The sequence below is a fragment of the Podarcis tiliguerta genome (genome assembly GCF_965153285.1).
Source record: "Podarcis tiliguerta genome assembly, chromosome: 4".
In the NCBI taxonomy this organism is placed as follows: domain Eukaryota; kingdom Metazoa; phylum Chordata; class Lepidosauria; order Squamata; family Lacertidae; genus Podarcis; species Podarcis tiliguerta.
In genome coordinates, this window is record NC_139537.1 from 48,592,401 (window position 1) to 48,607,515 (window position 15,115).

General features: G+C 43.9%; 1 protein-coding gene across 1 annotated transcript; it reads right to left on the reverse strand.

Moving 5' to 3' along the window:
• Positions 1–955: 955 nt before the first annotated feature.
• On the reverse strand, positions 956–14,481 carry ADAMTS1 (ADAM metallopeptidase with thrombospondin type 1 motif 1). Its single transcript, XM_083438597.1, has 9 exons — positions 12,972–14,481; positions 9,414–9,760; positions 8,476–8,608; positions 7,231–7,398; positions 5,768–6,054; positions 5,012–5,198; positions 4,740–4,915; positions 3,392–3,567; positions 956–3,119 (listed from the first exon to the last, which is right to left on the reverse strand). Exons 1-9 carry the CDS (start codon positions 13,603–13,605, stop codon positions 2,387–2,389), a joined length of 2,841 nt encoding a protein of 946 aa, XP_083294723.1. The 5' UTR covers positions 13,606–14,481; the 3' UTR covers positions 956–2,386.
• Between the last annotated feature and the right edge of the window lie 634 nt (positions 14,482–15,115).

Below are 15,115 nucleotides of genomic sequence, written 5' to 3' on the forward strand. Positions count from 1 at the left end.
AATGCTCTCATCTTTATGGCTCCTAAAGCCTAGAATTTGCTATTCCCCTCTTTCTTTAATACCATTGGCAGATGTAAGCCAGTTTGGATGAATCATTGTTTATCAACTAGAAGCCTGGGTCAAATCTGTTATTAAATCTGTTTCTACAAGAGCTATGTAAACCAAACCTCACAACGAACACATTCTCTGAAGTTTGCACAAATACCCCCCCCCGTGTGTGTTTTGTATGTGCATATTGAATGTGTGAGACAAAGAACACAAAGGTGAAATAATTGTAATATGAATTGATCTTTTAATTTTGTAAACCAATTCTCTTGCAATGTGTGAGGGGGAAAACATTTATCTTTGTTCCCACAGAAACATCTATCAGGGAAGTCTGCTTGCAGCTGCTATTTTTGAACAGCAGCACAATGGCAGATGGAAATGCAACTGTGCAGAGGCAAGCATTTTACAGGAAGTCATTCCAACGAAGTAGTTCATGCAGATGCAATGGTTTTCACTATTCTACTGCAAGACTTTCAGATTGCAGTGGTGCAGTGAAAGCAGATGGATTCATGTCCCAAGCTGCCTTACCTGAATAATCTTGTTGCACGCAGTGGCATTTCAGGTGGTTAAAGCATCACCGTTTCCATGTATTAACCAGGCCTAACAGCTATATCCAACAAAAGGAGCATAAATGCAATTAGGACTGTGTTGAGATAAGCTTGTGTATCTCTACATCCAGGTAAGCACTAAGGTGGGAATGAGACAGGAATCGTAGCTCTTCCACTCCCAGCTGCAAACCAGGTGAAGTGGAGCATGCATGTTAAGGGCGCTGGAGGGCTGATATCTGCATAGAACATAATGCATGCGCTAGGCTGGATTGTGTCTTTCAATGTCCTTCATTAACCTTCACAACAGCTATTCTTTTGAACACAGTAATGTGAACATCAGTGAAATAAAAACCCTCACACAGTTTCCAAAATTCATAGTGTTTATTATCTCTAGTATCATATTATATTGCATAAATACTCTATCCTTGTTATATGTCTTTTTCTTTTTTTAAAAAAAGTGATAACTTAGGAGATCATATTAGCCAAGAAATATAAAAATAAATAGGTTCATTATATGCATTTTATTACCAATTATAACCCTTCTCAGAAGGGAAAGAATATAAATACTTATAAAGTACGCATCCTCTATAGCAATATATTTTACTATATACATATGGAGAGCCATATTCTCTCATAGTCTATGAACTAGCACATCCTTTTTAAATATGCAGGGACTGGCATACTGCTGTGGATGGACCTGCTATCCCGCAGCAATCTTCCCTGCCGTACAAGTGATTCAAACAATGCAAATTTATGGGGTGCCATGTATTAAGCAATCTTCTATCCATAAAATTCCATTAACTCTTTGCAGAAAACCTAAGAATATTACTTTCGACGAGGTGGAGGGCTGTATCTGAACAAAATGGTGGCTGTTAGATAACTCAAATGGTAACAATTTAGGAATATGTCTTCATGGTGGAATCAGGCACATGCATGTGCTCCAAAGCTAAATTTGGGTTTTGTTGGAGTCCTGTGGAACAATTGTGGGCATGAAGAACAGACACACACACGAGGGAGCGATCAATCCAAGGCAGTGAGAACAGTGTGCGGTTCTCGAACTGCTACCATTCTAACTCTGCAGGTTGAGCATACCAGCTACAATGAAGAAAAAGGATCTAATTAAATCAAAAGGTTTTAAGAGCACTACATTCTAGTTATCAGCTTTTACAAGCAAACATCATTGTAATTGTTTGCTTCCTGGTGGAAAATATCACTCTACTGTTATATAAAACTACTGATAGCAGCCATGAACAATATAGTCCCCCCCCCAAAAAAAAATACTGTTACTTTTTTTGCTTTTGTGAGGTAGGCAAGAGCTGACCAATAATTAAGCTTAGAGGAAAATGGTCCTCCCTCTCCAACTTTGATTAAGAGAGGGATTTTATCAGTACCACAAAACAAACTCCATAAGTTTTAACAAAAAACCCAGCTCTCACTAAAACATTGAAATGTTTGTTTAAACTTCTTTGGCCACTGCCTATGTTTTGTTTAATTTGTAACAGACTTAAAAGAGGAAATTGTAATGCCTCAGGACTTTTACCTGCTGAAGATGAAACAGCTAGCAACTAAGATTGTTTTTTATCAGATTTTCAGTTGACGTGGTTTTTTGTTTGGTTTTTTGTTTTACATTTCAGTATACTATTTAACGTTATTTGCACTGTTCCATCTCAGTGGATTCCCTGTGAATTTTCCATGCGAATTACAATTGCTACCTCTCAATAGTTCATTTTCAGTGCTTTGGTCTGAAGGGGAAAAGAAAACAACCAACTTTAGCTTCCCCAACCTGTTACGGTTTAGCTGCAGTTTGTAACATTACAGAAGTCTATTAAATGCTTAGGTTTCTTTGAAATGTCACAGCTTTCGTTGGACAATGTGGCACCATCAAAGGACATGCATCTTAACAATCTCTTCTTGAAGCCTTTCCCACATGTCTTAGAGCATGGTGACCAGTCTCCCAGCTGCCACTGTGGGCATGGTGTGTCTGCACACGGCCGGACATCGCTTGGCTTGAGTTCTTTTGCACAGTCTGTGGCAGGCTGTCCATTAAGGTCTCTGCACTCTACAGATCTCCTCTGCCAACCAGTACCACAGGACTTAGAACATTCTCCCCATTCTTCAAAAATCCATTCAGATAAGATCGTCTCCTGAATTGCATTGAAAGAATCAGTCTTTTTGCTGGGAGGTTTCTCGGAACCCGCTTTCTTCACAAAATAGCTGTATTTGATCTTAAGTCGAAACGAATCACCCACGGTAAGGACCTGTATTGTTAAAGGTTCCTTCAGTGGGCTGAAGCTGCGGATTCTTTCCAGAGGAGCTGAGGAGCCGCTGTATGTCAACACACTGCCTTTATGGGTGATGTCTTGCTCCACAGTTGATAGTGTATAGTCACCATTGAGAATGTAGGTGCCGTCTGCAGCTTTAATAGCAAGGAAGCTGCCGTCCTGCCTGATACCTCTGTGATTCCGTTGTTTAACTTCTATGTTCGTTGCCCCAGCAGGGATCACAACAACATCATGATAACCAGGTCTAGAGGTAAGAAAAAGAGGACAGCAGTTGAGTCTCCAGTATATCCTTATTTACTCAAGGATCACATTAAGTACAGAAACTTATGATTGGCTAGATCTTTGCAGCTTCAAAAGTTAAAATTCCTGTACATTAATGCAAGCTTTAAGTAAGCTTTCGATTTTAAAAGATGAAAGTTTGGTCCCTCAGCTGAACAATACAACTGCTCTACAATCCTAGTGGATAAGACATATCTGTAAGCTATTAGGAACAGTTAAAGATAAAACCCCACATACCTAGAACTAGAAAGTGTTCCAGACACTTTCTTGCAAGTAGATCCATTTCCTCCACAGATGCCACATTTATCAAACTTCTTACTGGAGCCTATGATGCGATCACAGCCAGCTTTTACACATTGCCCCTGGACACAGACTGAAGTGGACTCTGGGCTACACAAGGTTCCATCCACCACCTTTAAAGAAAGCAAAGAAGCCATGATTAGAAGGGCACACATGTGTTCGTACTAACACTAAACATTTTTGGCACCAGGTACAATCCATCCAGAGTTAAACACTTTTTAATCACAATAGTTTCAACGGAGGAGATATTCAGTGGTCCCCACTGAAAATCAATAGTGGGAGTCATAATAAAACTATAATTTTATTGTCCTTGTTCAGTGAGTGTGCTGCATGTGTAGAAGTGGGTTTCCATAAACACATGACTGGCTGGATTCTGGACTACATGCATAGAAAGGTACTGCCTAACTGCTTCCTGGATTTCTATATCCAGCACTTGGGGGTTGTGCGCATAGTTTGTGATCATTAGGAACTGTGTTGGTATAAAACTGAACAGAAGTCCAGCTCTGTAAGCTAAGCATCTGTGAGGATTTTGGGGGGTTGGTAGGGAATGTGGCCGAGTACAGTCTCCTCTTCCCTCTCAGAATTTAAGCCTCCCCAAATCTCTCACATTGGTGTTCAGAACTGACAACACTAAGTTCTTTCTTGGGCAGTTGCTCATGCATAGCGTCACAAAGACAGCTCACTGCTCCTTGCCTGTCTCTCTAGATCAAAAGTTATAAATTTATATTCTGTAACAGCAGCAAACAGACTTTGATCTTCCAGCGCTTGTGTCAGCAGGAGCCTAATTAATTTCTTCAAGGATCAGGAAGTCAGCATATAGCCAAGTAATATTTCATTATGAAGAATATGACTATACCTTACTTTAAGCTTTGAGGGATGAGTTTTTCTGACTAATAGCTCCAAAATTGAAACTAAATCGAATAAAAAGCATTTTATTACTTTTTAGAAGTTAGATGTTTAGTAATTAGGCATTGCTATGGCGTAAAGGGAGAATGAAGGAACCTGCTGGATCTTAGAAAATGAATAAATTCAGATACCATGTAAAATATTTTCAAAGGTATTTTAAAGATAAGATATAGAAACAGAATGACTATGCACGCAAATTGGCTTGCAGTGGGAAGATTGGACTGCAGCGAAGCAAGGGGAGTGAAGCTATTTGAATAAAGTGTTAGTTTCCATACTAGGGTGTGCCTCTTTAAGCAATTGTTAGGATCAATAAAATTTAATGGCACATATAAAACTTTGCCTATAAGTAATGTGCACCGACACTGACACCCACACCCACCTTAGGCTGAAGGACAAAGAAATAGCCAGTGCCTTTTGCAAGGCAGGTAAGCTTGCATCTGTCTTTGGGAGTGACTCCAGCAAACTTGGGTGTCCATTCCACTACAGGCCCAGTTCCAAAAGGAGACTTGGAAATGTCATTGTGAGTCTCACACTGTTCCTCCCTGAAGGTTTTGCCTGTGTGCAGAAAATACATTTATTAGGCATTTTGAAGATATCACAACTACATTTCTTTTCTATTTGAAAAAAAACAACCAACTGATTGTAACTTACCATTGTTGTCTGGACAGTCTTCAATGTTGCACGACCTGTACTGCACCCGCTTTCCCTCGCAGTATTTCCCGCCGTTCTTGGGAACTGGGTTGTCGCACTCTCGCAGAGAGTACTGCACTCCACCACCGCATGTCCTGGAACACTCTCCCCAGGAACTCCATGATCCCCAGGCACCATGAACAGGGGTCTACATTTCAAGACACAGAAATAAGCCCACATGTGAAATGCTTTGGGGGAAAGCATCAACCATTAGAAACATATTTTAGGCTGCAACTCTAGGCCCACTTTTCAGTGACTGGGAGTGTCATTTTCCTCTGCTGCCCCTGGCCAAGTTGGCATGAGTGGCGTGACTGTGGTGGGGGCTATGCTGCCCCATTAGGCCATACTGCTGTCAGTCGGACGTTTGGACTGCCCCCTTACTTCTGAGTTAACACACACAGGAGCACTATACTAAGCTAAAATATTTAGATTTATCAGAACTAAAAACTTGAGCGGCCCAGAGTATTCCTAATTTGTTTAGCCATATCTTCATGCTGCATTTTAAATGGTTGTGCATAGGATCTTGAGGTGAAGGGCAGGTAGCAAATCAAATCATCATCATCATTATTACTATTAATTATTATTATTTATATTCCACCATTTCCCCATTCTGGGACTCAAGGCAGCTAATAATAATTACACTGTACATCATCACTCTTGATTATATATAGATATATATTTTCAGGTTTTTTTATAAAAAGAAATAACCATACTTACATCATAATGCTTCCTGTCTGTCTTCTCAATGCACTTGCCATTCATGCACCACTTTTCCTCTCCACAAGTGGTGCCATCTGCCCAAGGGAAATGTTTGGTTTGGCACACGAGCAATCCACCAGACATGCCAGTACACCACAAAGTTGTACATGTGCTGGCTGCATCAGGACAGTGTTTGGAATCTTCTCCAAATGTGAACTGGCACTGCCTATTCACATCATACTGTGTCCCAGGCAGATCAGAAGGGAGTTGGATAGGCTTGTGAGGCTTGTCCAGCAAACACTCACCTGGAGAAAGGGGGAAAAAGAGTGACGGGAAACTTTTGTTAAAAAAAGTTGGGTTGCTTTTCCTGTAAATAGGATAGTATCAGAAAAAGATTTGAGGGATTTCTGTTCTGAGACATGCACTCACTAGGATTTTATTTATTTAACAAAATGTACTGTAAGAAAATACGTCTAAGCAGGTGCAACAGAGATCTGTTGAATGATTGCATGAAAGGGATCAAAATCAAAAGCACTGAGGAACATAGGTAGCAGTCTTAAGGCCACTGGGCCCACACAGCTTAGCAGCCATGCTTACTAGGGCTGATGGGATTTGGGGTCCAACACCATATGCTGGAGGGCAGGTTCCCCATCCCTGGTATAAATGGATTGGCAGTGGCTCACTGGGGTTTTAGACATGATGGCCTTTTCCTTGCCCTACCTAGAGATGCTGGCAATTGAGCCTGGACCTTTCTGCAGGCAAAATGTGCCCATCTTTGCAAAGTCATTTTTATAGCATTTATAGTGTGCAAAGATGGGCACATTTTGCCTGCAGAAAGGAATGTTTTAGACTATTGAAGTGAATCTGTCAATATTTGACAACATATTTTCAACCATAAAATGGAAGTTGCCGTTGAAATTCAGATCACCCCTATGATCTGGCTAGTATAGCATTCTGTTTCCAGTAACAACCAAGCAGAGGCCTCTAGGAAATGTGTGTTGAGGTTTCAAAAGCACCAGTCCTCTATTTGCCCTCTCTCCCTAATACTCAGGAGCATGCTGGACACGAGCACGGGGACTGCATTTGTGTTACTATGACCAATAGCTATCTGATACAGCTGAAGAGCAAGTAAAATATGTTCTTGACATTGTCACAACAGTATGGATGTCACTTACACACAAGCGTTTCCTATTTGGCTTAGATAACCCACCCACATGGCTGAATGAGCCAGTTGTGTGGGGTTTTCTCATGCAGTCAACACCCACCCCTTCTGGAATGATGCCACTTCTGTGGGAAAGGCCATCTTTTAAATAATTCCCCAGATGTGTAAAAGTGGTCTAAAGGGCAAGTAACAGCAGACTTATATTAGAAAGCAGCATAACGAAGTGCAGAATTGTTTCAGTAAGCTGGAAATTAAAGCGTTAAATGTAAGCAGTATATGAACCCTAGCATTACAGAGATAAATTGAAACCACAACTTACCATGGCCATTATCCAAAAACGTAGTAATCATATAAGCACTGCACGGAGACCACGGCTGGCTTCGATCCAAGTTGGAAAGCATAGATGCCATCATATGGGAGTCCCTGCTTACACCATTAATGCCAGCACATTGCTTTGCATCGTCATGGGGCATACTGAACACATGGCCTGGAAAAAAACGGTAGCATCATAAAATCTGCTATGTACATTATGACTCATTAAAATTACCTTCTGTTACACTAAGTATTAAACATCTGCATGGATGTAATTTTGATGTGTACTACTGGAGAAAAGAAGTCACAGTTTAGGAGTCCCAAGGACAAAATGATAACAGAGCAAGTTTTGCGTCAGGGTTGCAAGGCCATCTGCCAGGGTTGCAAGCAGCCAAAAGCTGCAATTCAGAGTATAAGTAAACTTTGAACAGAAGACCCTCTCTTACTTCCTTTGGTAATTCACATTTGGCCAATGGATCCACAATAATGCCCCGTGGAATAAGGCTGCATAATGCAGCATTGGAGAATTTTGAAAATAGTTCAGATTGGACTGCTCAAGAAGTTCTGGCACTGTTTTTTTTTTTGTCATGTGTATTTTGAGGGCAGAGAGAGTAAACCCTCAGCCATCTTGTTTGGAATCGCAAGAAAGCTGCCCTTCCAAAATGTTATTTGAAAGAGTTTTCTTCCCCACTCCTGAAGATCAAGCTTGGGGATGGAGCTCATTGCATCTCCTCCACTTTGCTGAAATGCCAAAAGAAGAAGAAGAAGAAGAAGAAGAAGAAGAAGAAAGGTTTTGGCAAAACACTTTGATACAGCACTAATTAAAAGGCCCCTTGATTGTTCTCCAAATGCTGCCCAACTTTATGCAGATTCTCAGTAAGGTGGCTGTATCACTTCAGACTACACACACCTATGGTCTTGTTTCTTCAGATTACAAGTGGAGGGTGGCATAACTGAATGCTTCTCTAGGGAGGCGGGGAAATCAGAGAGAAGGGTTCTGACCTATCCTCCTTAAGATCTAGTTTTCTGTGTAAACTGATATTTTGTTGTTGCCGGATGAACACTCAATAATGCATGCCCCCCACCTGTAGTCTGAGGAACAATCCAGGCAAAGGTTTACCACCTCATTGAGAACTAGACCACAGTAACAGAGAACCATGCTGATTTAATAGCTTAAATGCAGACTAAAATGCATAATGTATGTTTTAAAATAAATCACGGCTGCCACAGATCTCTCTTGAATCTCAATTACCTAATTCATGAGTGGCGGTAAAAGCGGCTTGCAAGCCATCATCTTCTATGACAGAGCAACTGCGGTTTGGATCACAAGCTGTTCCCACATCAGCCATCCCAAGTGTATCACATGTCTTGGCACCACAGAGATCCTATATAAGGAGAAGAAGAGCCAGTTTCATTATTAATTAGGTCAGGAGCTTAACCTTGGCATGAAGAGTCTTACTTTGGCAGTTTGCCTTTCCTTCTGGAAAGAGCATTAATACTCAGAATTTCAACAGGTATAAAGATAATTCTCTCTTGGAAGGACTTGCACAAAACTTTGCTATGCTAATTGTGGTAGTCATGCTGCAAAGAAATATATTTTAAGTCAATAGTGTAAGTTTCCTATGGAGGTTTTTTAAAATAAACTGTTTGGGTTATTATCCCACACCATAATGTATGAGTTTTCCCCACCTACTTTATGCAGTTGTGTGGCAATGGAAATTTACCTAAAACTTCTTGTGAATGAGTTCCAGGTGGATTTGCCGTTCAGGCAGGAGCCAACAAATCTCACAAATCAAATTCTCAGCAGTATGCATGCTGAACTACTTACTTTCTGTAGTTTCCAAATGGGTGAAATTACAAAAAGTATAGCAAGTAAAACTGGTGCATTAACATATTTCTTCACTGACTGGATCTTTGGAACAATATTTCTAAAAAAATCAAATCAAAAGTTTCTGGATGCATTGGTTCCAAAGCCTTATGATAAATAAGTAAATAAATGTATTATTATTTTATTATTTTTAAATCCTGCCTTTCCCCATCATGGCACCCAAACTGGGTCCCAGCTAGTCACCCATCCAAACACTAACCAGGCTCAGACCTGCTTAGCCTCAGCTTAGCCCATGTACTTCCAGACCATACTCGGGAAATCTGCCAAACAAACACATTCCTTTTTCATTCTTTTCTCCTTACCTGTCTAGTGAAAAGAATTGCAGTGTCATAATGCTCAGGATGCCGGTCACTAGGAGGATTGTGTTGCTTTTGCCAGTTGCAGAATTTTTTTAAGGTAAGTGCAGCATTTGAGGACACATCAGGCCCCTTCTGCTCATCATAGATGACCATTATTTTCACTACCACCAGACTGACAGAGTTCCGGATGCTGGGATGTTTATACAATTTGGCAGCCACAGACAGGAGTGTCAGAAGATAATGTTTCAGCCCATTGCCATGGAACTCTGCCATAGATTGGTCAGCTACAAGCAAGGTTTCCACATAGCGATGGCTTGACACAAATCTTTTCTTCCTTGTACTTCTATGTCCTGTATTTTAGAAAAGAAAAATACTTATAAATAGCTGACTGAGGACTTGTTTTATACCTAGAGCTTGAACAGTAAACATTTCTGACAGAGTTTAAAGTAGCAAAGATGCAACATATTATTATTATTAAAAGCAAATTCTGTAATTTTTTTTCCAATCCAGGCAATATTTCCATCACAGGTAAAAATATAAATCTCCCTTGCTGCTGTGAATCATTCTTCACAAGCAACCTAGGCCAAGATTCAGAGTCTAGAAATAAGAGGCTGACTCAGGATCAGGTCCAAAGTCTCATCATGGATCCATGCATGTTACACGTGCCCACGTTTCTGTGCATGGCATAATACTAGGAGTGGGGTTTCCCCACTTTTCTTGGAAATGGCACACCTTCATGCTGATGACAGCTGCTTTCCTGGTTTGGAAACAAAATTCCTTGCCTGCCTGTAGGAGGAGTTATTCCTCTAAGAAAGGGAAATTGTTCCCTTATTACTGCCAGTAGAGAAGCGAGGGATCATATTCCCTCTGCAAATGGGTAATGCCTCACGTCTCCATTGAGCTCCCTGCTGTTATAGGCAGGCAGAAAGATGCCCCACCTTCCTACTGCTGTAAGTTAAGTGTGCTGCAGACAGACACAATTGCTGAGCCTCCTAAACAGAATAGAAGTTTGTTGTCTTGTTGATCAAATGGTGTGCTTCAGTATGTGGAAGCCCAGCTCACATCAACTGAGGAAAAGCTTTATCCTTTTTGCATTGCTTGTTCAGCCCTCAGTTTTAAACTGGAGTGTGATTTCCATGTAGAACAGCTGTAATTCTATTAAAAATAAAATTTGTACTTAAATAAAAGCAAAGGGTATGAATGGAACCAGGAATGAACATACAATTAATTTGCTGTAGGATTAAAACGACTGGAAGCATGCTTGGAAGAAGTGCCCTCCCCCCTTTCCGGTAATAAAACCTTAGGATTATGTCATGCTGGCACTGGAAATCAAAAGCCTTGACTAAGATTGTGGGGCTCCACGTGGAAAGCAGAGTGCAGGAATAAAAGTTTGTGCCAAGCAGCCAATTGCTACTGTGACCCAGTTCTTGTGACCTCACTGCATCACTTTCTATGCTCCAGACACTGTGCCCTTGTCTTACTCCTAGTGCCTTTTCCTCTACTTTCTCATTGGCTGCATGAGTCATATTAAATGGTCTTCATTCACAAGCCCTTACTGGGCTGGAACTTCCCCTTTGCTACACCTGTGTCCAAAGGCATGGTTGTGAATGATCATACTGTACAGCAATTACCACAATTTTAGGATACTTTTGTGTCAATAAAGATCTGCCTTCTCCCCCCCCCCCCCCCATGAGCATATACTTGAGGATACAGTGAGCTCGATTCACTATTCATTCCTTCCCCTTGCCCCGTGTAATTTGCAGTGGAAATTTCCTAATCATAAAGGCCATGTAAATGAGTGGAAGCAGCAACAGTTTTAAGTTGTTCATTTAGCTACGGGGGCTGCCCTTTCCTGCCCATGGAGCTAAAAGCAGCTTTGGAAAGGAGTGACTGATTTAAGATGAGGAAAGATACAAGGTAGGAAAGTATATTCAAAAAGCATTTACTGCTGGAATTGGTGCTCAAGCTTCAGAAAACCAACGAGTGTTCTGTGTCTGTGTCATCCATAAAGATCCATAAAGATGTAGATGGAAATTATACTTGAACTACCTCCTCTCATTCATATTTTGGGACTAGCAATGGTTATTAGATTACTTATTTCTGAATAATTCTGCATAGATTAAGGCTGCATTCCTATGCACACTTATTTGGGATTAGCTGCTATGTCTCTGGGATTTGCAAACTGAGCAACCTAGGATCAGAGTGCAATCTCTAATTTCAATAGAGATCATGTTTTATTGTTGAGAGAGCACAGATTTACATATTTAGGACTCAAGAGTACTATCAATGTAATTTGATGTAGATATGTTTATTTATGAGTTACAATGTAATTTGCTGGATAATTGTTTCTTAGCCAATATATATAGGATTGCAGCACCACTGCTAATTGCAAGGTTCTGCCTTGTTTTAACTGAAGGGAAACAAAATCTCACTGCATTTAGGGTATGTTCAGTGTAGCCCAGTTTACTTAGTAATTGTGTTTGGGACTGTAACCCAGGCTCTAATGAATTGCAATTCAACCCTTAGCCTGAACATTGTGCATTCCTACACAAGCACTCCTACACATGCTTGATGAGCAGGATGACCCCATTTAACTCAGTAGAATTTATTTCCAAGCAACAGAGGATCAGGTTGTGTGCTCATTAATTTCAATTCATATTCTGCTAAAGTGGTCTCCTCAAACTAGTAAATGCCACAGTATTACCCCTGACTCCTATGAGGTTATGCTGAAATAAGAGGTTTGCAGACTATGATGGACCTGCCCTTTTCATTTATTTTGAACCCCCTTACGACGATCTTTTTAAAAGGTTAGGGTCAGCTTTCCTCCTTATATGAACTGCAGACTATTTACTTTTTAGAAGCTTCTAATTTTAAATGGTAGAGGGGCAGGGAATATACAGTAGTAAGCACTTTTGGGGGGAATATTCTAGAACAGGTGGGCACAACTTGGCACCAAGCATCCTGTAATGTCTAACACTGGAATAATGGATCCACACACCACATTTACTCCAGAGCAGTCCCAAATAAAGACCTCCATGTGGACAATAAATGTAGGTCATTATTGGGCGACGCAATCCTGTGCATGTTTATCGGAAAGCCACTCCCACTGCGTCCAACAGGACTCACTCCACTTGCATAGGATTTAAACTGCTTGGAAATGGTGCCTGTTGCAATCAATAGAACCTCCAAACAAATACTCTCAGGATTTAAAATATGGACATTTCTGAAGAGCTTATTCAGTCATAGAATCGTTGCAAGGATTCTTAAGGGCGACGGAATGCAAACTCTGGAAACTACCCTTATTTCCTAAGCACAAGCTAGCTTTGTTATAAATCTCTCTCTCTCTTTTTGCACCCACCCCCATTTTTTAGAGTGGCCAATCGGAGGAAGTCGACTGCAGCCTTTGGACCACTCCGGGCGCTTTGGCAAAAAAGTGCGGCCGCCCGGGCGCATGCGTGCCACGCCGCATCCCGCTGACGTTCCCACAGAGCCTGAACTCCCTTGGCTTGGAAGTTCAGCGGCTTCCCCGCCAAGGACAGCCAAGTGCAGGGAGGTTAATACCTGCGCGAGCCGCGTGCTCCGGTGCTGCTGCTCCTGCTGCTGCAGCCGCCGCTTTCTTCCCTTCATGCAGCTGCGGCCGCCCTTCCGCAGCCGTAGAGGGGAAATCGGAGTCCGTCACTCCGCACTTCGCTCCGCCGTCTTGCCGGGGGCTCCTCCGCAGCCGGCGCCGCAGGACGTGCAGCCGAAGCGGCTCGTCTCCTCCTTGCTGGAGGGAGGCGTTGGCCGGTTGAATGAGGTACTCGACGCCGCGCAGGTAGAAAGCCCCGCGGAGCCCTCCGCACAGGCTGAGGGCGGCGGCGGAATGCGCGTCGCCGTTGACCGTGCCGGAGTAGAAGCAGCCGGCCAAGGCGCCCGGCTGCTCGGAAGCCTCTTCCTCTTCGCTCCGGGGCCGGCTGCCCACGTACTGCAGCGTCAGGTCCGGCGCCAAAAAGCTGCTGTCGGGCTGCAGCTCCAAGCTGAGGCGCTCGCCAAAGGCGTCCAGGCGGTAGAGCCGCTGCTGCTGCCGCCCGGCGGAATCCAGCCTCACGGGCACCACCAGCGCCTTCTCCTCCTCGTCGGGCTGCCGCGGGCTGCCCCGAGCGGCCAGGCAGAGCAACAGCGCGCTCAGCGCCAGGCGTGCTGCCGCCCTCTCCATGCTGTGCTGAGGTAACTTGCGGAGGAGAGAAGGGACAAGCGAAGACGCCCCGAAAGGCGGGCGTGGGCTCGGGCAGTCCAAGCGCCTCAGCAGCACCTTCGAAGCCCCGGCGCTCCTCTCGGGACGACTCTTGAGGCGGGAAGGGGCGCCGCCGGGCTCGCCTCGTCAAGTGAACTCTCGGGAGTCCGCTGAGGGAAGCAAGCGAGGCGGGTCCCGGCTTCGCGAGCGCCTCGGCTGTTCGCCTTGAATGCGAGCGCCGAGGCAGCCCGCCCTGCCCTTTATGGGATGCGCTCGGGGGAGCCCCCCTCCCCCTACCCGAGGAGGCGGGACCCCCGTAGACAAGCTTTGAGCTCACTGCGTGCGTAACTCGTGGCTGCTGCTGCTGCAGCTCCTCGCTGGCGCTGGACGCCTGCCTCCAGCCCTGGCCGGCCGCCACACCCTCCGCGAGGAGGAGGAGGAGGAGGAGGGCGGCGGCGGGGAAGGGAGACGGGCCGGGGCCGAGGGGGAGATACCTGCTCCGAGCACGGCGGCTCCCCCCGCTCAAGCCGCCTGGCCCCGAGGCCGCGCGCCCTTCCCCTCCCCGCCGCCGCTGCCAGCAGCTCAGGTTTTCCACGTAGGAGGCGCCTGCTGCGGTCGCTCGGTGTTCCAGGGAAGGGAGAGTTGGAGGAGGAGGACGCCGAGGGCAGAGGTTTCCTTGAATCTCCTCCACCCAAGAAGATCTCCGACGACCCTGCCAGATCTTTGGGCTTCCCACTCGCTCTCTCGAGTTTGCCAAGGCAATTTTAGGAGGACAGAGAGAGCACACGTCGTTTTAGCACACGAGGCAGTGTGTGAGATTCTAGCAGGCGTCTTGTTTGATCCAAGGTACGGATCATTTCTCCAAAGGCGTCTGCCACTCACCTGCTGTGAGATCCTTTCTAAAGCGGAGTGACAGTGGCCCACGCTAGCCAACATCTGTCCAGTCCAGCTTGGAACAGGTTAATTTGTGGGCGCTGGATGTGTAAAACGCCGTTTAATCAACATGTTGCATTTTTACTAGCTTTTTTACTCTACAACTCTCACTTGTTGCAGCACTGTTGACCAAACCAGAGGAGAAAGGGTTAGGTGAACAAAATACACTAGAGCTAAATCATCTGTTTCCCCTCCTTGAATTGGACAGTGGTGTGTGTGTTGTTCATTTGACCCTCATAAATTTATTTTCTTACTCTCAGATCAGGGCTCCTTTGGAAAAGGAGAACTAAGGGTATGATGAAAAAGTCTCCAATTACAGGGCAAGAACAGCATGTCCTAAAACAGAGCCTCACGAATGTGATGGTTGTGAGAGTGATGATTTTACCTATAGCTTCCTGTTCTTGTACAGCTCTCATGACAGCTACAGTCTGTTGTACACCTGTACTTCTGGGAAGTTTGTATTATTTTAAAAACCACTTGAACAGGCACATTTGTGTATGTGCAGCAGCCAATAAACTTATCTGGAAATCCCAGCTAAACTCTAGAAGTACAGCTAATC

Excerpts from the sequence above, each read along its gene's own strand:
- ADAMTS1 (XM_083438597.1), bottom strand. The coding sequence starts at position 13,605 with ATGGAGAGGGCGGCAGCACGCCTGGCGCTGAGCGCGCTGTTGCTCTGC. Across the intron at positions 7,399-8,475 it reads TACCGCCACTCATGAATTAG|GCCATGTGTTCAGTATGCCC; the intron begins GTAATTGAGATT and ends GTTTTTTTCCAG. Across the intron at positions 4,916-5,011 it reads AGACTGTCCAGACAACAATG|GCAAAACCTTCAGGGAGGAA; the intron begins GTAAGTTACAAT and ends TTCTGCACACAG.